Source organism: Procambarus clarkii, chromosome 53, assembly GCF_040958095.1.
Source record: "Procambarus clarkii isolate CNS0578487 chromosome 53, FALCON_Pclarkii_2.0, whole genome shotgun sequence".
Lineage (NCBI taxonomy): Eukaryota > Metazoa > Arthropoda > Malacostraca > Decapoda > Cambaridae > Procambarus > Procambarus clarkii.
The window spans coordinates 19831311-19848600 of NC_091202.1; the positions used below are offsets into that span (position 1 = coordinate 19831311).

The 17290-nt window shown below is 43.3% G+C and overlaps 2 protein-coding genes across 2 annotated transcripts in view; both read right to left on the reverse strand.

Moving 5' to 3' along the window:
* Positions 1-16747, reverse strand: part of LOC123767204 (tripartite motif-containing protein 3) — a 160926-nt gene extending 144179 nt beyond the window's left edge. Inside the window, exon 1 of the mRNA XM_069304738.1 lies at positions 16303-16747. The gene's annotated coding sequence lies outside the window, so the exon portion shown is untranslated. The remainder of the gene's footprint in view (positions 1-16302) is intronic.
* Positions 881-2157, reverse strand: LOC138352416 (uncharacterized). Its single transcript, XM_069304902.1, has 2 exons — positions 1997-2157; positions 881-1742 (listed from the first exon to the last, which is right to left on the reverse strand). The coding sequence occupies exons 1-2, from the start codon at positions 2155-2157 to the stop codon at positions 881-883; spliced, it is 1023 nt and encodes a 340-aa protein (XP_069161003.1).
* Positions 16748-17290: the final 543 nt, after the last annotated feature.

The following is a 17290-nucleotide window of genomic DNA, read 5'->3' on the forward strand; positions in this document are numbered from 1 at the left end:
TATTTCGACGTCATTAATTTGCGTTTCCCTGTTAACACTGAGAGAGTCTAAAGGTGAGAGTCTAAAATATGATTTTCCCGCTTTGGTTCCTTAACGTATTGTGTAAGAAAGCAATCGTTAATTATTTTTAGAATATCTTCTACTTCATTATTCCCTGTTCTGGTAAACCAGTTTATTCCACTAAAACTAAAGTCACCCATGATATAAATATTGTTAGACCTAGATGCTCTAGATATTTCATCCCATAGATGCTTTGCTTCCATGCTGTCTAAGTTTGGTGGCCTGTATATAACTCCTATTATAATATTATTTGCTTTTTCGTTTAATTCTAGCCGTATAGTTTCTGTGTGAGGCTCAGTTTTGATTCCCTCTTTGAGACTACATTTCAAAATTTCCTTAACATATATGGCTCCTCCCCCTCCTTGTCTAATATATCTATCTGTGTGAAATAGTTTAAATCCATTTATTTGATATTCAGCTAATAGTTCTCTGTTTTCTACATTCATCCACGTTTCGGTAAGTGCAATAATATCTATTTTTTTCTGTACAGACAAGAGTATTTAAGTCGTTTATTTTTTGTTTAGACTCTCATTGTTCGTGTAACAAACCCTAAGTGTATCGTTATTTTGAAGCCCTTCTCTTTCATTGATCATTTTGCCAATTTGTTTACCCCACAAACACATACTTTTATTACCTCCTTTTTCCATGTCAATTCCCATACCACTAACTACTAACAGTTTAAAACCAAACAAACCCTCCCACCACAGGTTCCAACGAGCTGTGTCATCTTGTGTCATACCCCAGCCCTGGATACATGGTACCCTCTACCCGACCCTCTATTGATACCCTCCCCCCCCCCCTCTCTCCATCATTGATACCCTCACCCCACTTTCCACTGAGAGTGAACAGTGGCCAGGTACCGTGAGTGAACAGTGACCAGGTACCGAGAGTGAACAGTGGCCAGGTACCGAGAGTGAACAGTGGCCAGGTACCGAGAGTGAACAGTGGCCAGGTACCGAGAGTGAACAGTGGCCAGGTACCGAGAGTGAACAGTGGCCAGGTACCGAGAGTGAACAGTGGCCAGGTACCGAGAGTGAACAGTGGCCAGGTACCGAGAGTGAACAGTGGCCAGGTACCGAGAGTGAACAGTGGCCAGGTACCGAGAGTGAACAGTGGCCAGGTACCGAGAGTGAACAGTGGCCAGGTACCGAGAGTGAACAGTGGCCAGGTACCGAGAGTGAACAGTGGCCAGGTACCGAGAGTGAACAGTGACCAGGTACCGAGAGTGAACAGTGGCCAGGTACTGAGAGTGAACAGTGACCAGGTACCGAGAGTGAACAGTGGCCAGGTACCGAGAGTGAACAGTGGCCAGGTACCGAGAGTGAACAGTGGCCAGGTACCGAGAGTGAACAGTCACCAGGTACCGAGAGTGAACAGTGGCCAGGTACTGAGAGTGAACAGTGACCAGGTACCGAGAGTGAACAGTGGCCAGGTACCGAGAGTGAACAGTGACCAGGTACCGAGAGTGAACAGTGGCCAGGTACTGAGAGTGAACAGTGGCCAGGTACTGAGAGTGAACAGTGACCAGGTACCGAGAGTGAACAGTGACCAGGTACCGTGAGTGAACAGTGGCCAGGTACCGAGAGTGAACAGGGACCAGGTACCGAGAGTGAACAGTGACCAGGTACTGAGAGTGACAGGACTGACTGAAGGTGAAAGATAAAGCCTCCAAGGAGCCCCATCTGCTGAACACTTGAGAACAATAACATAGTTCCCCAGACTTGTGTGCTAATTGTAGTAATCATCGCCATTGGTGTAATACCCATCAACGTATCGTATGTGATCACAGCAGACAGTCACAACTTTCAACGTAAAGAGGGACATTTCTCAGCCCCCTCTCTCACCTCTCTCACCTCTCTCACCTCTCTCACCTCTCTCACCTCTCTCACTCCTTCTTGTGATTATTTTCAACTTTCTCTTCCACCTTTCTCTTTACTTTCTCTTCTGATTCTTGTTTTCTCTTTTTTTTCTCTCTTCCTTCTGCCTCGTTATTCCTGGTTCTCTGCTGAGTCTGCTGAGGTCAGGCGGGTGTCTTGCTGTTACTGCTTGCTTGTCTGTGTCTGCGGGAGGCTGTGCTACAGCTCCTGGGCTCCGCATCTTACTCCTTCTCGCTGTGTGTTGTGGTATACCCGACTACCTGTGTTGTGGTATACCCGACTACCTGTGTTGTGGTATACCCGACTACCTGTGTTGTGGTATACCCGACTACCTGTGTTGTGGTATACCCGACTACCTGTGTTGTGGTATACCCGACTACCTGTGTTGTGGTATACTCGACTACCTGTGTTGTGGTATACTCGACTACCTGTGTTGTGGTATACCCAACTACCTGTGTTGTGGTATATCCGACTACCTGTGTTGTGGTATACCCGACTACCTGTGTTGTGGTATACCCGACTACCTGTGTTGTGGTATACCCGACTACCTGTGTTGTGGTATACCCGACTACCTGTGTTGTGGTATACCCAACTACCTGTGTTGTGGTATACCCGACTACCTGTGTTGTGGTATACCCGACTACCTGTGTTGTGGTATACCCAACTACCTGTGTTGTGGTATACCCGACTACCTGTGTAGTAGTATACCCGACTACCTGTGTTGTGGTATACCCGACTACCTGTGTTGTGGTATACCCGACTACCTGTGTTGTGGTATACCCGACTACCTGTGTAGTAGTATACCCGACTACCTGTGTTGTGGTATACCCGACTACCTGTGTTGTGGTATACCCGACTACCTGTGTTGTGGTATACCCGACTACCTGTGTTGTGGTATACCCGACTACCTGTGTTGTGGTATACCCGACTACCTGTGTTGTGGTATACCCGACTACCTGTGTTGTGGTATACCCGACTACCTGTGTTGTAGTATGCCCGACTACCTGTGTTGTGGTATACCCGACTACCTGTGTTGTTGTATACCCGACTACCTGTGTTGTGTCATACCCAATTACCTGTGTTGTGGTATACCCGACTACCTGTGTTGTGGTATACTCGACTACCTGTGTTGTGGTATACTCGACTACCTGTGTTGTGGTATACCCGACTACCTGTGTTGTGGTATACCCGACTACCTGTGTTGTGGTATACCCGACTACCTGTGTTGTGGTATACTCGACTACCTGTGTTGTGGTATACTCGACTACCTGTGTTGTGGTATACCCGACTACCTGTGTTGTGGTATACCCGACTACCTGTGTTGTGGTATACCCGACTACCTGTGTTGTGGTATACCCGACTACCTGTGTTGTGGTATACCCGACTACCTGTGTTGTGGTATACCCGACTACATGTGTTGTGGTATACCCGACTACCTGTGTTGTGGTATACCCGACTACCTGTGTTGTGGTATACCCGACTATCTGTGTTGTGGTATACCCGACTACCTGTGTTGTGGTATACCCGACTACCTGTGTTGTGTTATTCCCGACTACCTGTGTTGTAGTATACCCGACTACCTGTGTTGTGTTATACCCGACTACCTGTGTTGTAGTATACCCAACTACCTGTGTTGTAGTATGCCCGACTACCTGTGTTGTGGTATACCCGACTACCTGTGTTGTAGTATACCCGACTACTTGTGTTGTGTCATACCCAACTACCTGTGTTGTTGTATACCCGACTACCTGTGTTGTGTCATACCCAATTACCTGTGTTGTGGTATACCCGACTACCTGTGTTGTGGTATACTCGACTACCTGTGTTGTGGTATACTCGACTACCTGTGTTGTGGTATACCCGACTACCTGTGTTGTGGTATACCCGACTACCTGTGTTGTGGTATACCCGACTACCTGTGTTGTGGTATACTCGACTACCTGTGTTGTGGTATACTCGACTACCTGTGTTGTGGTATACCCGACTACCTGTGTTGTGGTATACCCGACTACCTGTGTTGTGGTATACCCGACTACCTGTGTTGTGGTATACCCGACTACCTGTGTTGTAGTATACCCGACTACCTGTGTTGTAGTATGCCCGACTACCTGTGTTGTGGTATACCCGACTACCTGTGTTGTTGTATACCCGACTACCTGTGTTGTGTCATACCCAATTACCTGTGTTGTGGTATACCCGACTACCTGTGTTGTGGTATACTCGACTACCTGTGTTGTGGTATACTCGACTACCTGTGTTGTGGTATACCCGACTACCTGTGTTGTGGTATACCCGACTACCTGTGTTGTGGTATACCCGACTACCTGTGTTGTGGTATACTCGACTACCTGTGTTGTGGTATACTCGACTACCTGTGTTGTGGTATACCCGACTACCTGTGTTGTGGTATACCCGACTACCTGTGTTGTGGTATACCCGACTACCTGTGTTGTGGTATACCCGACTACCTGTGTTGTGGTATACCCGACTACCTGTGTTGTGGTATACCCGACTACCTGTGTTGTGGTATACCCGACTACCTGTGTTGTGGTATACCCGACTACATGTGTTGTGGTATACCCGACTACCTGTGTTGTGGTATACCCGACTATCTGTGTTGTGGTATACCCGACTACCTGTGTTGTGGTATACCCGACTACCTGTGTTGTGTTATTCCCGACTACCTGTGTTGGAGTATACCCGACTACCTGTGTTGTGTTATACCCGACTACCTGTGTTGTAGTATACCCAACTACCTGTGTTGTAGTATGCCCGACTACCTGTGTTGTGGTATACCCGACTACCTGTGTTGTAGTATACCCGACTACTTGTGTTGTGTCATACCCAACTACCTGTGTTGTAGTATGCCCGACTACCTGTGTTGTGGTATGCCCGACTACCTGTGTTGTGGTATACCCGACTACCTGTGTTGTAGTATACCCGACTACCTGTGTTGTGTCATACCCAACTACCTGTGTTGTAGTATGCCCGACTACCTGTGTTGTGGTATACCCGACTACCTGTGTTGTAGTATACCCGACTACCTGTGTTGTGTCATACCCAACTACCTGTGTTGTAGTATGCCCGACTACCTGTGTTGTGGTATACCCAACTACCTGTGTTGTAGTATACCCGACTACCTGTGTTGTGTCATACCCAACTACCTGTGTTGTAGTATGCCCGACTACCTGTGTTGTGGTATACCCAGCTACCTGTGTTGTGGTATACTGGACTGAGCCTGGTGAGAACTCTCTAATCACTGTCTGCTGTCATGTGGGTCACTCTGCTGGTGCTCTGTGTTACTGCTGAGACAGTCACTCTGTCTCTCGGGACATACCCCTAAGGACTTCCGTTCTGTTGCCCTCACGAGTTGTGTCTGCTAGCTCTTTGAGCGTATGGTTAACGTTTGTCTGATGTGGTTCTTGGAACACCATCACCACCTCTCCTCTTCTCAATTTGGTTTTCGCAAGTGCCGCAGCAAGACTGATGTCCTGGTGATCTTGGAGGTCTATATTCGTACTGCTTTTGCTGTGAAGACCTCCGTTGTTGCCGTCTTTTTGACCTGGAAAAGGCTTACGACACCACCTGGAGATACCATATTCTGTCCTGACTTCGTTCTTTTGGCCTTCGTGGTAATCTTCCTCTCTTCCTTCAAAGCTTTATCTCCCGTCGTTTCTTTAGAGTCAGGCTTGGTGCCACTCTCTCTGCCTCTTTTCAGCAATACGAAGGTGTGCCCCAAGGTAGTGTTCTGAGCACTACTCTTTTTCTGGTTGCCCTCAATGGTCTTCTTTCCTCTCTTCCTTCTGGCATCTTCTCCGCTCTCTATGTCGACGATCTTATCCTTTCCTGTCAGGGTGATGATTCACCTCACCTTCAACGGCGGCTTCAACTTGCGATTGATGCCGTGTTGTCTTGGACCACCGATCATGGCTTCAAGTTCTCTGCAACTAAGACTTGTGCTATAACTTTTACTCGGAAGTGTGTCGTTCTTTGTCCCTCTTTGTCACTTTATGGTCATCCCCTTGAGTACAAAGATCCGCGAAGCTTTTGGGGGTTAATCTTTGACACTTGTTTGTCTTGGTCAGCCCATATCTCTTAATTCGCAGTTGAATGCTCTAAGGCCCTCAACCTTCTTAAGGTTTTGTCCCATACTTCATGGGGAGCGGATAGGCGCACTCTCCTTGCTTTACATTCCTCTCTCGTCCTGTCTAAATTCGATTATGGTTGCCCTGCATACTCGTCTGCTTCTCCTCCTCCTCTTCGCCGTCTTGATCCTTTGCACCATACTGGGTTGCGCCTCAGCTCTGGTGCTTTTCGTTCAACTCCTACCCTCAGCTTGTATGTTGACACTGGCTTCCTGTCTCTCCAGGACCGCCGAGATCCTCCTGTCTTCGCTACCTTGCGCGGTCTTTACAACACCCTCACTCTCGCATGTGTCGTGCTTTGACTTTTCCCCCTGGTATATTTCCTGTTCCCCTTCACCATCTCCCTCTTTCTGTCCGGTTGTCTTGCCTGCAACATTCTCTTTCGGTTAGTATCACTAATACTTCTCCTCATGTTGTTCCGTCCTTGCCCCCGTGGAGGGTCCTCCTTCCTCAATACTGCAAATCCCTGACCCACATCACTAAAGCTTTTACCCGTCCTACAGTTCTGAAACACCTTTTCCTTGAACACTTTTCTTCACCTTCCCGCTCCGTTTCCATCTTCACCGATGGGGCTAAGTCTGCAACCCGTTCTCGCAAATTTAATAAGTCAATATTGACTTATTAAATATGTGCATAGGTGACATACTTAACATAAAAGTTTCCCTTGAAAAGCTTCATAGAAAACACCGACCTTACCTAACCTACTTAGTATGTTAAGATAAGCATCTTATTGCTTCGTAATTACAATTATTACCTAACCTATAATAGGTATAGGTTAAGTAATAATTGTAATTACGAAGCAATAAGATGCTTATCTTAAGATACTAACAAGGTTAGGTAAGGTCGATGTTTTCTATGAATCTTTTTAAGGGTATATATTATGTTTAGTATATCACCTATGCACGTAGTTAATAAGTCAATATTGACTTTACGAATTTGCGAGAACGGGTTGAAGTCTGCGGAGTCTTGTGTATGACCCTCTGTCCTGCGTGACAGTGAATACCAGCATTTTCCTCACTTTAATAAGACTATCAAAATCCTCAGATTAGGCAAAATTTTAATTAATTTTGTCAATAAAGATGTTAATAATAATAATAAGTCTGCCGACGGTGTAGGCTACTCTGTTGTTTTTCCTGACCACACCTATATGTGTCGTCTGCCTCTGGAGGCTAGCATCTTCACAGCAGAACTTTATGCTATTCTCTATGATCTTCGTCTCCTGCTTTCTCGCTGTCAATCCTCCTTTGTTGTTGTAGTTGACTCTCGTAGTGCCCTTATGGCTCTGGAGTCCTTTAATCCAGTCCCTCCGGTGGTCGACAAGATTCCACATTGGCTGTTTCCTATCTCTTGTAGATTTAAGACAGTTGAGTTTTGCTGGGTTCCCAGCCATGTTGGTGTCTCTTTAAATGAGCGTGCGGACGCTGCCGCTAAGGAAGCTGTCCGCTCTTGTCCCATCTCTAGTATAGGTATTCCTTATTCCGACTTTTACCCAGTTATTCATTCCTCCATCCTTGCCCGTTGGCAGGGTCGTTGGTCTTCTGTTACTGGTAACAAACTGCGTACTCTTAAGAGTAGTGTGTCCCTGTGGCCTTCTTCCTACCACCGTAACCGGTGGTGGGAAACGGCTCTGGCAAGGTTGTGTATTGGCCATACATGCTTAACTCACGGACACTTAGTGGAGCGCCGTTCACTTCCTTATTATTCTAACTGCATTTCCCCTTTTACAGTTGTACATATCCTTGTTGAATGTTCTGACTTCCAGGACGAGCGTGTGTCTTGCTTTCCGACTGTCCCCCGCTGTCGCTTGTCTCTCGATAGAATTTTTGATCATACGGTTACTTTTGATATAGTTCGCCTTATGCGTTTCTGTTCTCGTATTGGCATCCTTGGTGATATTTAGCGCCCTCTGATTATCCCGCACATTTGATGATACTACGCAGCCTTCCCGGCTTGGTGCCTTCTTTGATAATTACTTATGTGTTATGTAAAAATTAGTAAAATAACTATGTTTTATGTAGTAGTAACAGGTTTACTAGGACATTTATAGTCAAAACTTGCATTTTCTATTTATTAATTAATCTGTTTAAAATGTATTCTCTCATCCACTTTATCTTAAACTGTTCTCTGAACAACAATGCATCCTACCTAACCTGACTTACCTTACCAATCATTATTGAACATAACATTACTTCTATAACCTAACTAACTTGCTTAACTTTGCTGACACAACCTATCCTACTTGACATAACTTACCCATCCTGACCTGACCTAACTTACATAACTTACCCACCCAACATAACTTACCCATTCTGACATTGCATAGCTTATATAACTTACCAAAATACTTAACCTCACCTACCTACCCCAATCCAACTTACCTATACTCTTCTACCTGTTTTAACTTATGTAACCTAACCTACCGGACGTAACTTAACCATCCTGACATTGCATAACTTGCCAAATTATCTGACTTGCATAACTTCATAACTTCCCTTACCTAACCTACCCTACCTGAGGAAACTTACCTATCCCCCGACCTGATGTAACTTACATATCCTAGCCTAGTTGACGTAACTTACCTATCCAGACGTAACTTATATAACACCCAACTTAACTGATATAAAATAACATAACTTTACATAACCTAACCTACCTGACATAACTTACCTATCCAGATGTAACTTACATAACTTATCAAACCTAACTTACTTAAAAATAAGTTATGTAAAGCATCATCTTATTCCCTCTGAAACATAAACTCTTCATTTATTTATTTAACCAGACAACGCTCTTTTATAGTTACAAACCTAAACTTTAATAGCACGTTGTCGAAGACAACTGAGCTACAATGCTGACTTATAATTTACCTGAATTTACCTATTATAGGCTACTATAGGCATAATCTGTCCCTATCTGCCCTGGTTGATCAGTCCAGCAACCAGGAGGCCTTGTCGACGACCGGGCCGCGGGGACGCTGAGCCCCGGAAGCACCTCAAGGTATCTTACATGTGGCATCTGTGCGTAGGGCTCAACCACTGCAAACTACCTCAAGCCTATCATCACCCAGCAAAACTCTGCTATCAGAACAATAACAAACTCTGCTTTCAGACAACACTCAGCCCCGTTGTTTAAATCCCTAAACCTGCTGAAGATAGACTCACTCCGCGCATTCTCTTGTGCCATTTATATTTACAAAACCATGTTCTTAAATGCGAACCCTGCTCTGAAACTCTTCCTGGACATATGTAATAGAACCCCTAATCACCACACCGAAATAAATATATCTTTTTATATCCCTAGGGTCAAACTTAATCTGTGTAAACACTCCATGCAAATAAAGGGACCTAGTTTATGGAACTCCCAAACGAATTGAAAAGCTGTCCAACTTTTGCCTTATTCGGAGACAAAACAAAAAGTACCTAATTTCATCATCATAGTTTCCTACCTTGTGCTTTATACTGGCAACACTGTATCTAGTGCTACCCAATCCCCCAATATATGGACCTAAGTCATACAACTTTACCATTGTAATCATTGATATCATCTGATATCATGGTTATTATATTGAACACATCCTGGACCTTGTCCCGGGACCTTTTCCCTGGAGCCGTACATGAACCTGTCCCTTTGTTTCGTGGTTTCTGTGTGCATAGTATTATTATTATTATTATTATTATTATTATTATCATTATTATTAATGTAATAATAATTCTGCCCGAATCACTGTCAGTACTAGTGACTTTACAAGAATGTAAACACATCATGTTATGTACTATCATAAACCCAATGGAAGGTCTTGTATATATATATAAATAAATAACAAAATAAATAAATGTTTCAATCAAGCGAACGTTTCTATTGTAAATAGTTTGCCCTTGATACTGCCATCTTATGTTACGTTTTCTTTTATTAATTTCGCAACATTAGGTATAGAAAATAAAAAATAATTACTGCACCATAAACTATTATATTTTTAAGGAAGTTGAACGTCTTTCTCAAGAACATCACTCGATCAGCGATCATTCACTCCAGAGGCTGACTCGCATCTGGAACATGTTCATTCAACAGGTTGATATACGGGAGATCAGGTCAACTGATCTGGCACACAGTCGACTACAGGCTCATCCTGTTCCTTGTATGCTTGTGAGATTTATTCATAGTGTCGAGGGACAGGAAGCCAGAGTATATTCATACTCGTTAGGTTTATATCGAATTCCCCCCCCCCCACACAGGCCAAATTACTGACCCCGCCCAGGATGTAACCCCACAACAAGCTTACTAACTCCTGGGTACCTACTTACTGCTAGGTGAACAAAGGCATTAGGTGACAGGAAATGCGCCCAAACATTTGTATCACCCCCCGGGATTCGAACCCTGAATTCTCGATTAGGATTCGAGAACGAAGCCGACTGCTCTACTGGGACTCTTAAAAGAGAGAGAGAGAAGAAAGAAGACGGGAGATGTTTAGACAGGGAGGAGACGGGCAGAGAAAAGGGGAGGAGAGGTGGGAAGGTGTGAGAGAGGGTGTGTGTTATGGAAGAGTGGGACGAGAAAAATGAAGAGACGAGATTGAGGGAGAGAGTGGAGAGGAGAGGGGTGAGAGGGGGGATCTAAAGAGAGAAAATTGGAGAGGGAAGTAAAGAGAAGAGACTCTTTATTTAGTCTCCGTGGTGCAGTGGTAAGACACTTGCCTGGCGTTCCGCGAGCGCTTTGTCATGGGTTCGTATCCTGGCCGGGGAGGATTTACTGGGTGCAAATCCTTAACTGTAGCCTCTGTTTAACGCAACAGTAAAATGTGTACTTGGTTGTAACAACGATTCTTCGCGGCGGGGGTCGTATTCCAGGGACCTGCCCGAAACGCTACGCGTACTAGTGGCTCTACAACCATGTAACAACTCTTGTATATATCTCAAGAAAAAAAAAAGACGTGCGGTAGGGAGAGAGAGGTGAGAGGAGACGGGAGGTAGGGAGGGAGAGGTGAGAGGAGACGGGAGGGAGGGAGGGAGAGGTGAGAGGAAGACGGGAGGTTGGGAGGGAGAGGTGAGAGAGAGGGAGCTAAGGAGACGGGGAAAGTGAGGAAGGTGAGGAGAGGCTCGATTAAGGGTCCAGGTAGTACAGTCGGCTTCGTTTTCGACTCGCAATCGAGAATTCCGGGATCGAATCCCGGGACGGGACAGAAATGGTTGGGCACATTTTCTTTTGCCAAATGCACCTCTGCATTAGAAGGCATAGAAAGTACCTTCTCACTAAGCAGTAAGTAGGTACTCAAGCGATAATCAGCTTCTTGTTGGGTTGTATCCAGTGATTGGACCCTGGGGGGGTGGGGGTAGGCCTCGTTATTAGATTAACATGTATGAAAACAATCTGGCTGCCTGTCCCCGACACAAGGAATTATTAATTATTATCTGCTATCAGAACTATAACAAACTCTATTTCCAGACAACACACAGCCCCACTGTTTAAGTCCCTTCACATGCTAAACATACAATCACTCCACACATTTTCATGTCTTATCTACATGTACAAAACATTGTTCCTAAATGCTAATCTTGATCTGAAACTTGTCCTTGATAGGTGTAATAGAACCATGAACATCACACCAGAAATAAATATCTCTTTAATATCCCCAAAGTCAAACTAAATCTGTGCAAACACTCCATGCAAATAAAAGGTCCCAGTCTTTGGAACTCACTCCCTGACGAATTACAAAATTGTCCTACCTAAGCCTTATTCAAAAGTAAAATAAAAAAAAGTACATAATTTCATCCTCATAGTTTCCTACCTTGTGCTTCAACCTCACACTATATCTTGTACTACCCACTTCCCCATAATTAGTACTTAAGACATACATCTTCACCAGTGTAATTATCTCTATCATTTTGTATTGTAGTAATTATGTTGAACTCAAATCTTGCTACAATGTACGTTTTCATCTTACCTGATCTGGTAGACTTAGGACGTGCCCGAAACGCTGTGTGTTAGTAGCATTGCATCAATGTGAGAACACCAGTATTGTGTACCCTCACAAACCCAATATACCTTCTTCTATAAATAAATAAATAAATAAATAATAAATCACAGCCGAGTACCCCCCCCCCCCCCATATCGCTCATTCTTAAATTGCGTTTCCTGTTCCACTTTATAGTCTGAAAAAAATGAAGCTAAAAATCACACTTAAATATTCCTATGCCTAATATAACACACATATGTACTATAGTCTGTCTTTGAAACATAAATAAAAAAAACCTGTTCTATGTACTATGGTCCTCATCATTACTACAAGTACTACCTAAACAAGAGGATGGGCTGAACTATTATGTTTATATTTCTGGAGACTAGGCGTGGTCAGAGCTATGTGAGTGCCTGGAAAAAAAGATTCATTTGTGTATTGTTTCCTCAGGCGTGGACTTGGGTGTGGGCGTGGGCGTGGAGTTCCATGTCACGCCCACCCACTACACGTCCAGAACATGTCCAACATTCACAGTTAAGTTCACCAAGGTCACCACTGTCTAGGTCACATAGCAGCAACACTTATACTATACTACAAGTAACCCAAGAAGCAAATTAGAGATCAGCCCAAGCTTCGTCTTGAGGCAAAGCTCAACGCCTTAAGCCATATTGATGCTCTGTCCACAGAGCATTCTCTCTCTCAAATTATATACACTGATGGTTCCCTACACCGCACCACGGGTGCAGCTGGAAGTGCAGTTGTCCTGACAATGGGCGATGGCCTATACTTTGAGTGGGGAGTCCGTATAAACAACTGGGCCTCTACCCTTCAGACTGAACTATTTGCCTTGATCCTTGCACTGAAATGTGTACAAGTCTCAAAACTTGATACATTAATTGTAAGTGACTCCTTATCATCCTTAAATGCTCTCAACTCTTTAAGACATAACTGTAACATGCTCGTGTCCGAAGCTAGACACAAATACAACAAAATTACTAAGGATGGTAACAGAGTCCATTTCATGTGGTCTCCATCTCATGTTGGCCTCCGAATGCATGATAGAGCTGATAAGTTAGCCAAAGAATCTGCCTTTAAAGGAGCCGTTGAGTGTAACCTTGGATTGTCAATGAGCAATCTGAGAGCAGCTGTACACCGAGAACTTCAACAAGATCTTGTAGATCTGAGGCAAAGTGAAATTGACACCAGTAATTCCATCTATCATCATACTATCATGCAAGAGGAGCCACACATCTATGGATCATCCAATAAAATCAGCAGACTTCTAGATGTTACTACTGCTCGGCTTAGACTCGGTTACAAGTATCTCTGGGAATTCTCATTATCTGCTGATGTAGACCTGACCAAATGTAAACTGTGTCAACTAAATTATTCGCACACCCTCCGTCACTATGTGATGGAGTGCGAAAAGATACGTGAATTTAGAGACAATTCTATAACCAATGTTCCAGCGATGTGTCAATATTTCATTCAAAATGATCTGCTACCAGAAATTTTAGCCAAATATCCCCAGTTTGCTAACTGTAGGTAGTAACTAAGTGATTGTAACCTATCCACCGCTGCCCACTGGATGGGGGGCGGTGTGCAGGACAAACATATAAATTTTGACACTAGCTCTCCACATATGTCAGTTGCTTAATTTAGAACCTGTACTTGAGGTCGATCTCGAACCCATTGTTGATGTGATGACTTATATTGAATTTTGTAACTAGCTCATCAAGATTGTAACTTGCTTAGCTAAATGAATTGTGGGGTTCAGTCCCTGAGCCCATTATGTGCCTCTGTAACCCTTTCCACTACCGCCCACAAGATGGGTATGGGGTGCATAATAAATGAACTAAACTAACTCACGTATCCTTTATAACAACAGTTTAGTAATTCAACTCAATAAAAAAAACTGTTCTTTATGCTTTAACTAGATCAAATATACCATAAACTTAAAGGCTCCCTCCTATTGTCAACAAAGGACAGAAGTGGAACCAAGAGAGACGCTCTCGGACAAGGTGACAGCCAGTCACTGAGACAGAATGTAAACAAGACAACACAGAGAGGAGCTCCCTCTCAAATTGTCTTAGACCTGGATCACTTCCCTTGAACTTCGACAAAGGAACCACTAAGTTTCCGACCAACCGAAGATCTCACTAACCTTGGTAAGTATTGTACCCGGTAAAACAAATTGTTTATTTATTTATTTATTTATATATATATATATATATATATATATATATATATATATATATATATATATATATATATATATATATATATATATATATATATATATATACAAGAAGGTACATTGGGATTGTGAGGATACATAGTATAGTAATTACAATCTTGTAAAGCCACTAGTACGCGCAGCGTTTCGGGCAGGTCCTTAATCTAAGAAAATTTTAAGTAGGTAAATACTTGCAAAATTTATAAAAAAATGATAAGTTACAAAACAAGAAAAAAATAAAAGATGAGAGAAAATTGTAGGTATATTAAGAACATGGGTAGTTCAGATTGATTGCAATGACAGCTTGAATGGTAGTTTAACAATAATTAGTAGGCACAATACAGCATATGGCTAGCACATAGAAGAAGACAGCAATGAACATGTAGCGAGTAGATTATCCCAATAATATACTCGCTCCAAATATAGTGTTAATATTCCTGTCAACCTTTGGAGATGAAAGAGGTGAGGCGTTGCCCGGGCATATAAGCAGCAATTGCAAACATTAACCAGAGTCTACTTTCAAGTGTGGTCTAGAGCAGACACTTGCGAGATACTGTACCAACGCTCAGTGCGCTCAACTCACACCAACGTATCACCTGTGTACTTCTGTATATTCGACCAAATATATATATAGTATCTTAGTGTCTGTGTTTATTTGTCACCATACTTTACGTAACAATAGAACCGTTACAAACACAATGATAAAGTTGTGGAACACGGATTGTGTATGTATGTAAATGGCCATTTATAATTATGTGCAGAATTTGCCGGTTATAACGTACCAACGACACCCAGAAGAGGTAAACCAAGTTTACAATAAATAACATAACGTTTACTTGTAATAACATATTTGTGGAGGATGTTAATACTCCTGTAGTCATTTTTCCAGGTGTGGTTGAAGGGAGAGAAGTTACTGAGAGTTTACCACCAACAAACCACCACAGATGTTTTACAGTGACTGCCTCAACACCCGCCATTTAAGAGTGCCAGCCGCCATTACATGGCACTCCCTGGACCACTTGGGGCAAACAAACACGGATGTTAATGGACCAGCTCTCTCACACTGCCTAAACAGGTCATAACTACACAATTAGCTAAGATTTCCCAGTTATACTGACATAATTATAACACTACACAACTAACATTATACTGTAGTTTGTTCAATACCACAATATGTGCTATAAACTATTTAACATTAACAGTAAATGTATATGGTTTATTTATAATCACCAGTTGTGGTATAAGCTATATACATTACCCCCCCCCCTACCTGTGTTCAGGTAAACACCCAGAAGGTTAAATCTTAAAATACAGTCCACTCTTTGAAGTAATAATAATTATAAAGTAAATACAATATAAATAATTAAACTAATAAATAAATAATTAAATAAAATAACAAATAACTGCTAGGAATTACCCCACAACAGCACAGCTCTATATAACGGCAGACTTCTGTTTGTTTGTTTCTATGTCTGTTTGATTCTTTGTTTACCTGTCCAGGATTGGAGGCCAAATGCTTGGGGCTGGCCTCACCTAACTTTGAAGGATGCCTGTTGTGTGGCACAGAACTATAATAGGCGGGTCGACGTCGGCCCCAATGGTTCTCATTAATTAGAAGGACTCCCATAACGAACCCCCCCCCCCCTCGTTGAAAATCTTATATCGTGGAGTATTTTGTCAGCAGACGTTTTCAGGTGTTTACAGTCCTGCAGATATTGACATGCAAAACATATGATTTGATGTCAGATTTGCATTTTAAGGTTCCCAACATTTAATGGGAAGTCTTTAGGGGGGTTGACCCAAATAATGATTTATATAGACAATTAATACTCTCGTAGTACGTTAAGATGCTTGTACATTTATATATTCTCACAGTGCGCAGTTATACCACTTAATATATACATTTTCAATTAGCAGGGAAGTAAAAAAGCTTGGCAGTGACATTTTCATATGGCTTTAAAATTCTCCTGCGATATACGAGGAGCTCAAAAGATAGGCACACACACCAGTAACTTTAAATAAGTATCAACTTACCTTGGAAAATGTTGTCAACTATATGTGTGGTTGGTTGTAGTCCGCCTGGCCGCTTGTGTTGACTGTGTTATCCGTTGACCTTAGGGTCCCATGACGGCACTGTGGGGCCGGCACTTGGTGACGACACGCTCCTCCATGTCTCCAACGCACAATTATTTTACTTGTGACCAACTTTGCAAAATTTGGTTTTGTGTAATTGATGATGACTGTATAGCTTGGTCTAACGAAGTAAGGTAATCCACCAATGATTCACGTTAAGGCACTAAGATGAGTTCATTGGCCGGAGTCGCCGGATGCACTTTAGTCTTTGTTTAGGGTCTTTGCTAAGGGTGCGACGGTGGCTAGGGACTGAACCCTTGGGGAAGCACTTCCCTCAGGGGAAGGCTTGACGTCCGCAACACTTGCCTGCTCTCGGGCAAGAAACGAGCCCCATCAAACAAGCCCTTCTCCGTGGTGGACGATAGCTTATCTGACAAGCCCCGCTGCTATCTGTGATAGCATTGTCACAGTTGGTTATCATTCACCCAGACCAGGTTTATAATCTGCTGCATGCGCAGTTATTCAGTATGCAAGCTCTCATAACAACCAATCATTTAACTACTGCTTTTCATTGATAAATTAGGTTTGTTGGGTACTCGCAGCGCGCAGCCAGAGCCACCACAGTCTCCTCAACACGTGAACATTCTGTACATCATTCTGGACATTATTTACCTCCTTCCCAGCATCTTAAGTGGCGTCGTCGTCAAGAGAGCAGCCAAGGAAGCGACCATAGTGGTGTGAAAAGCGGGGAATTACAGAGAGGAAGGAAGGATGGGACGAGACAACTTATGAACGTCTAGCACACTCAGAGGTGACCTCCAACCTCCAGCAAACAGAGGCAAGAATTCTGCCTCTCCACAACAACTATGTAGACGGTCCAGATCCAGTTGAAGCCAGGAAAAGAGGAGGAATATTCCCAGTGGCAGCGAGAGATATCTTCATGGACCAA

What these genes read in the sequence shown, in the direction of transcription:
- LOC138352416 (XM_069304902.1), bottom strand. Translation starts at nt 2,157, where the DNA reads ATGCGGAGCCCAGGAGCTGTAGCACAGCCTCCCGCAGACACAGACAAG. An exon ending in AACAAGAATCAGAAGAGAAA is followed by an intron (nt 1,743 to 1,996) that starts GTAAAGAGAAAG and finishes AGTGTTCAGCAG; the next exon opens with ATGGGGCTCCTTGGAGGCTT.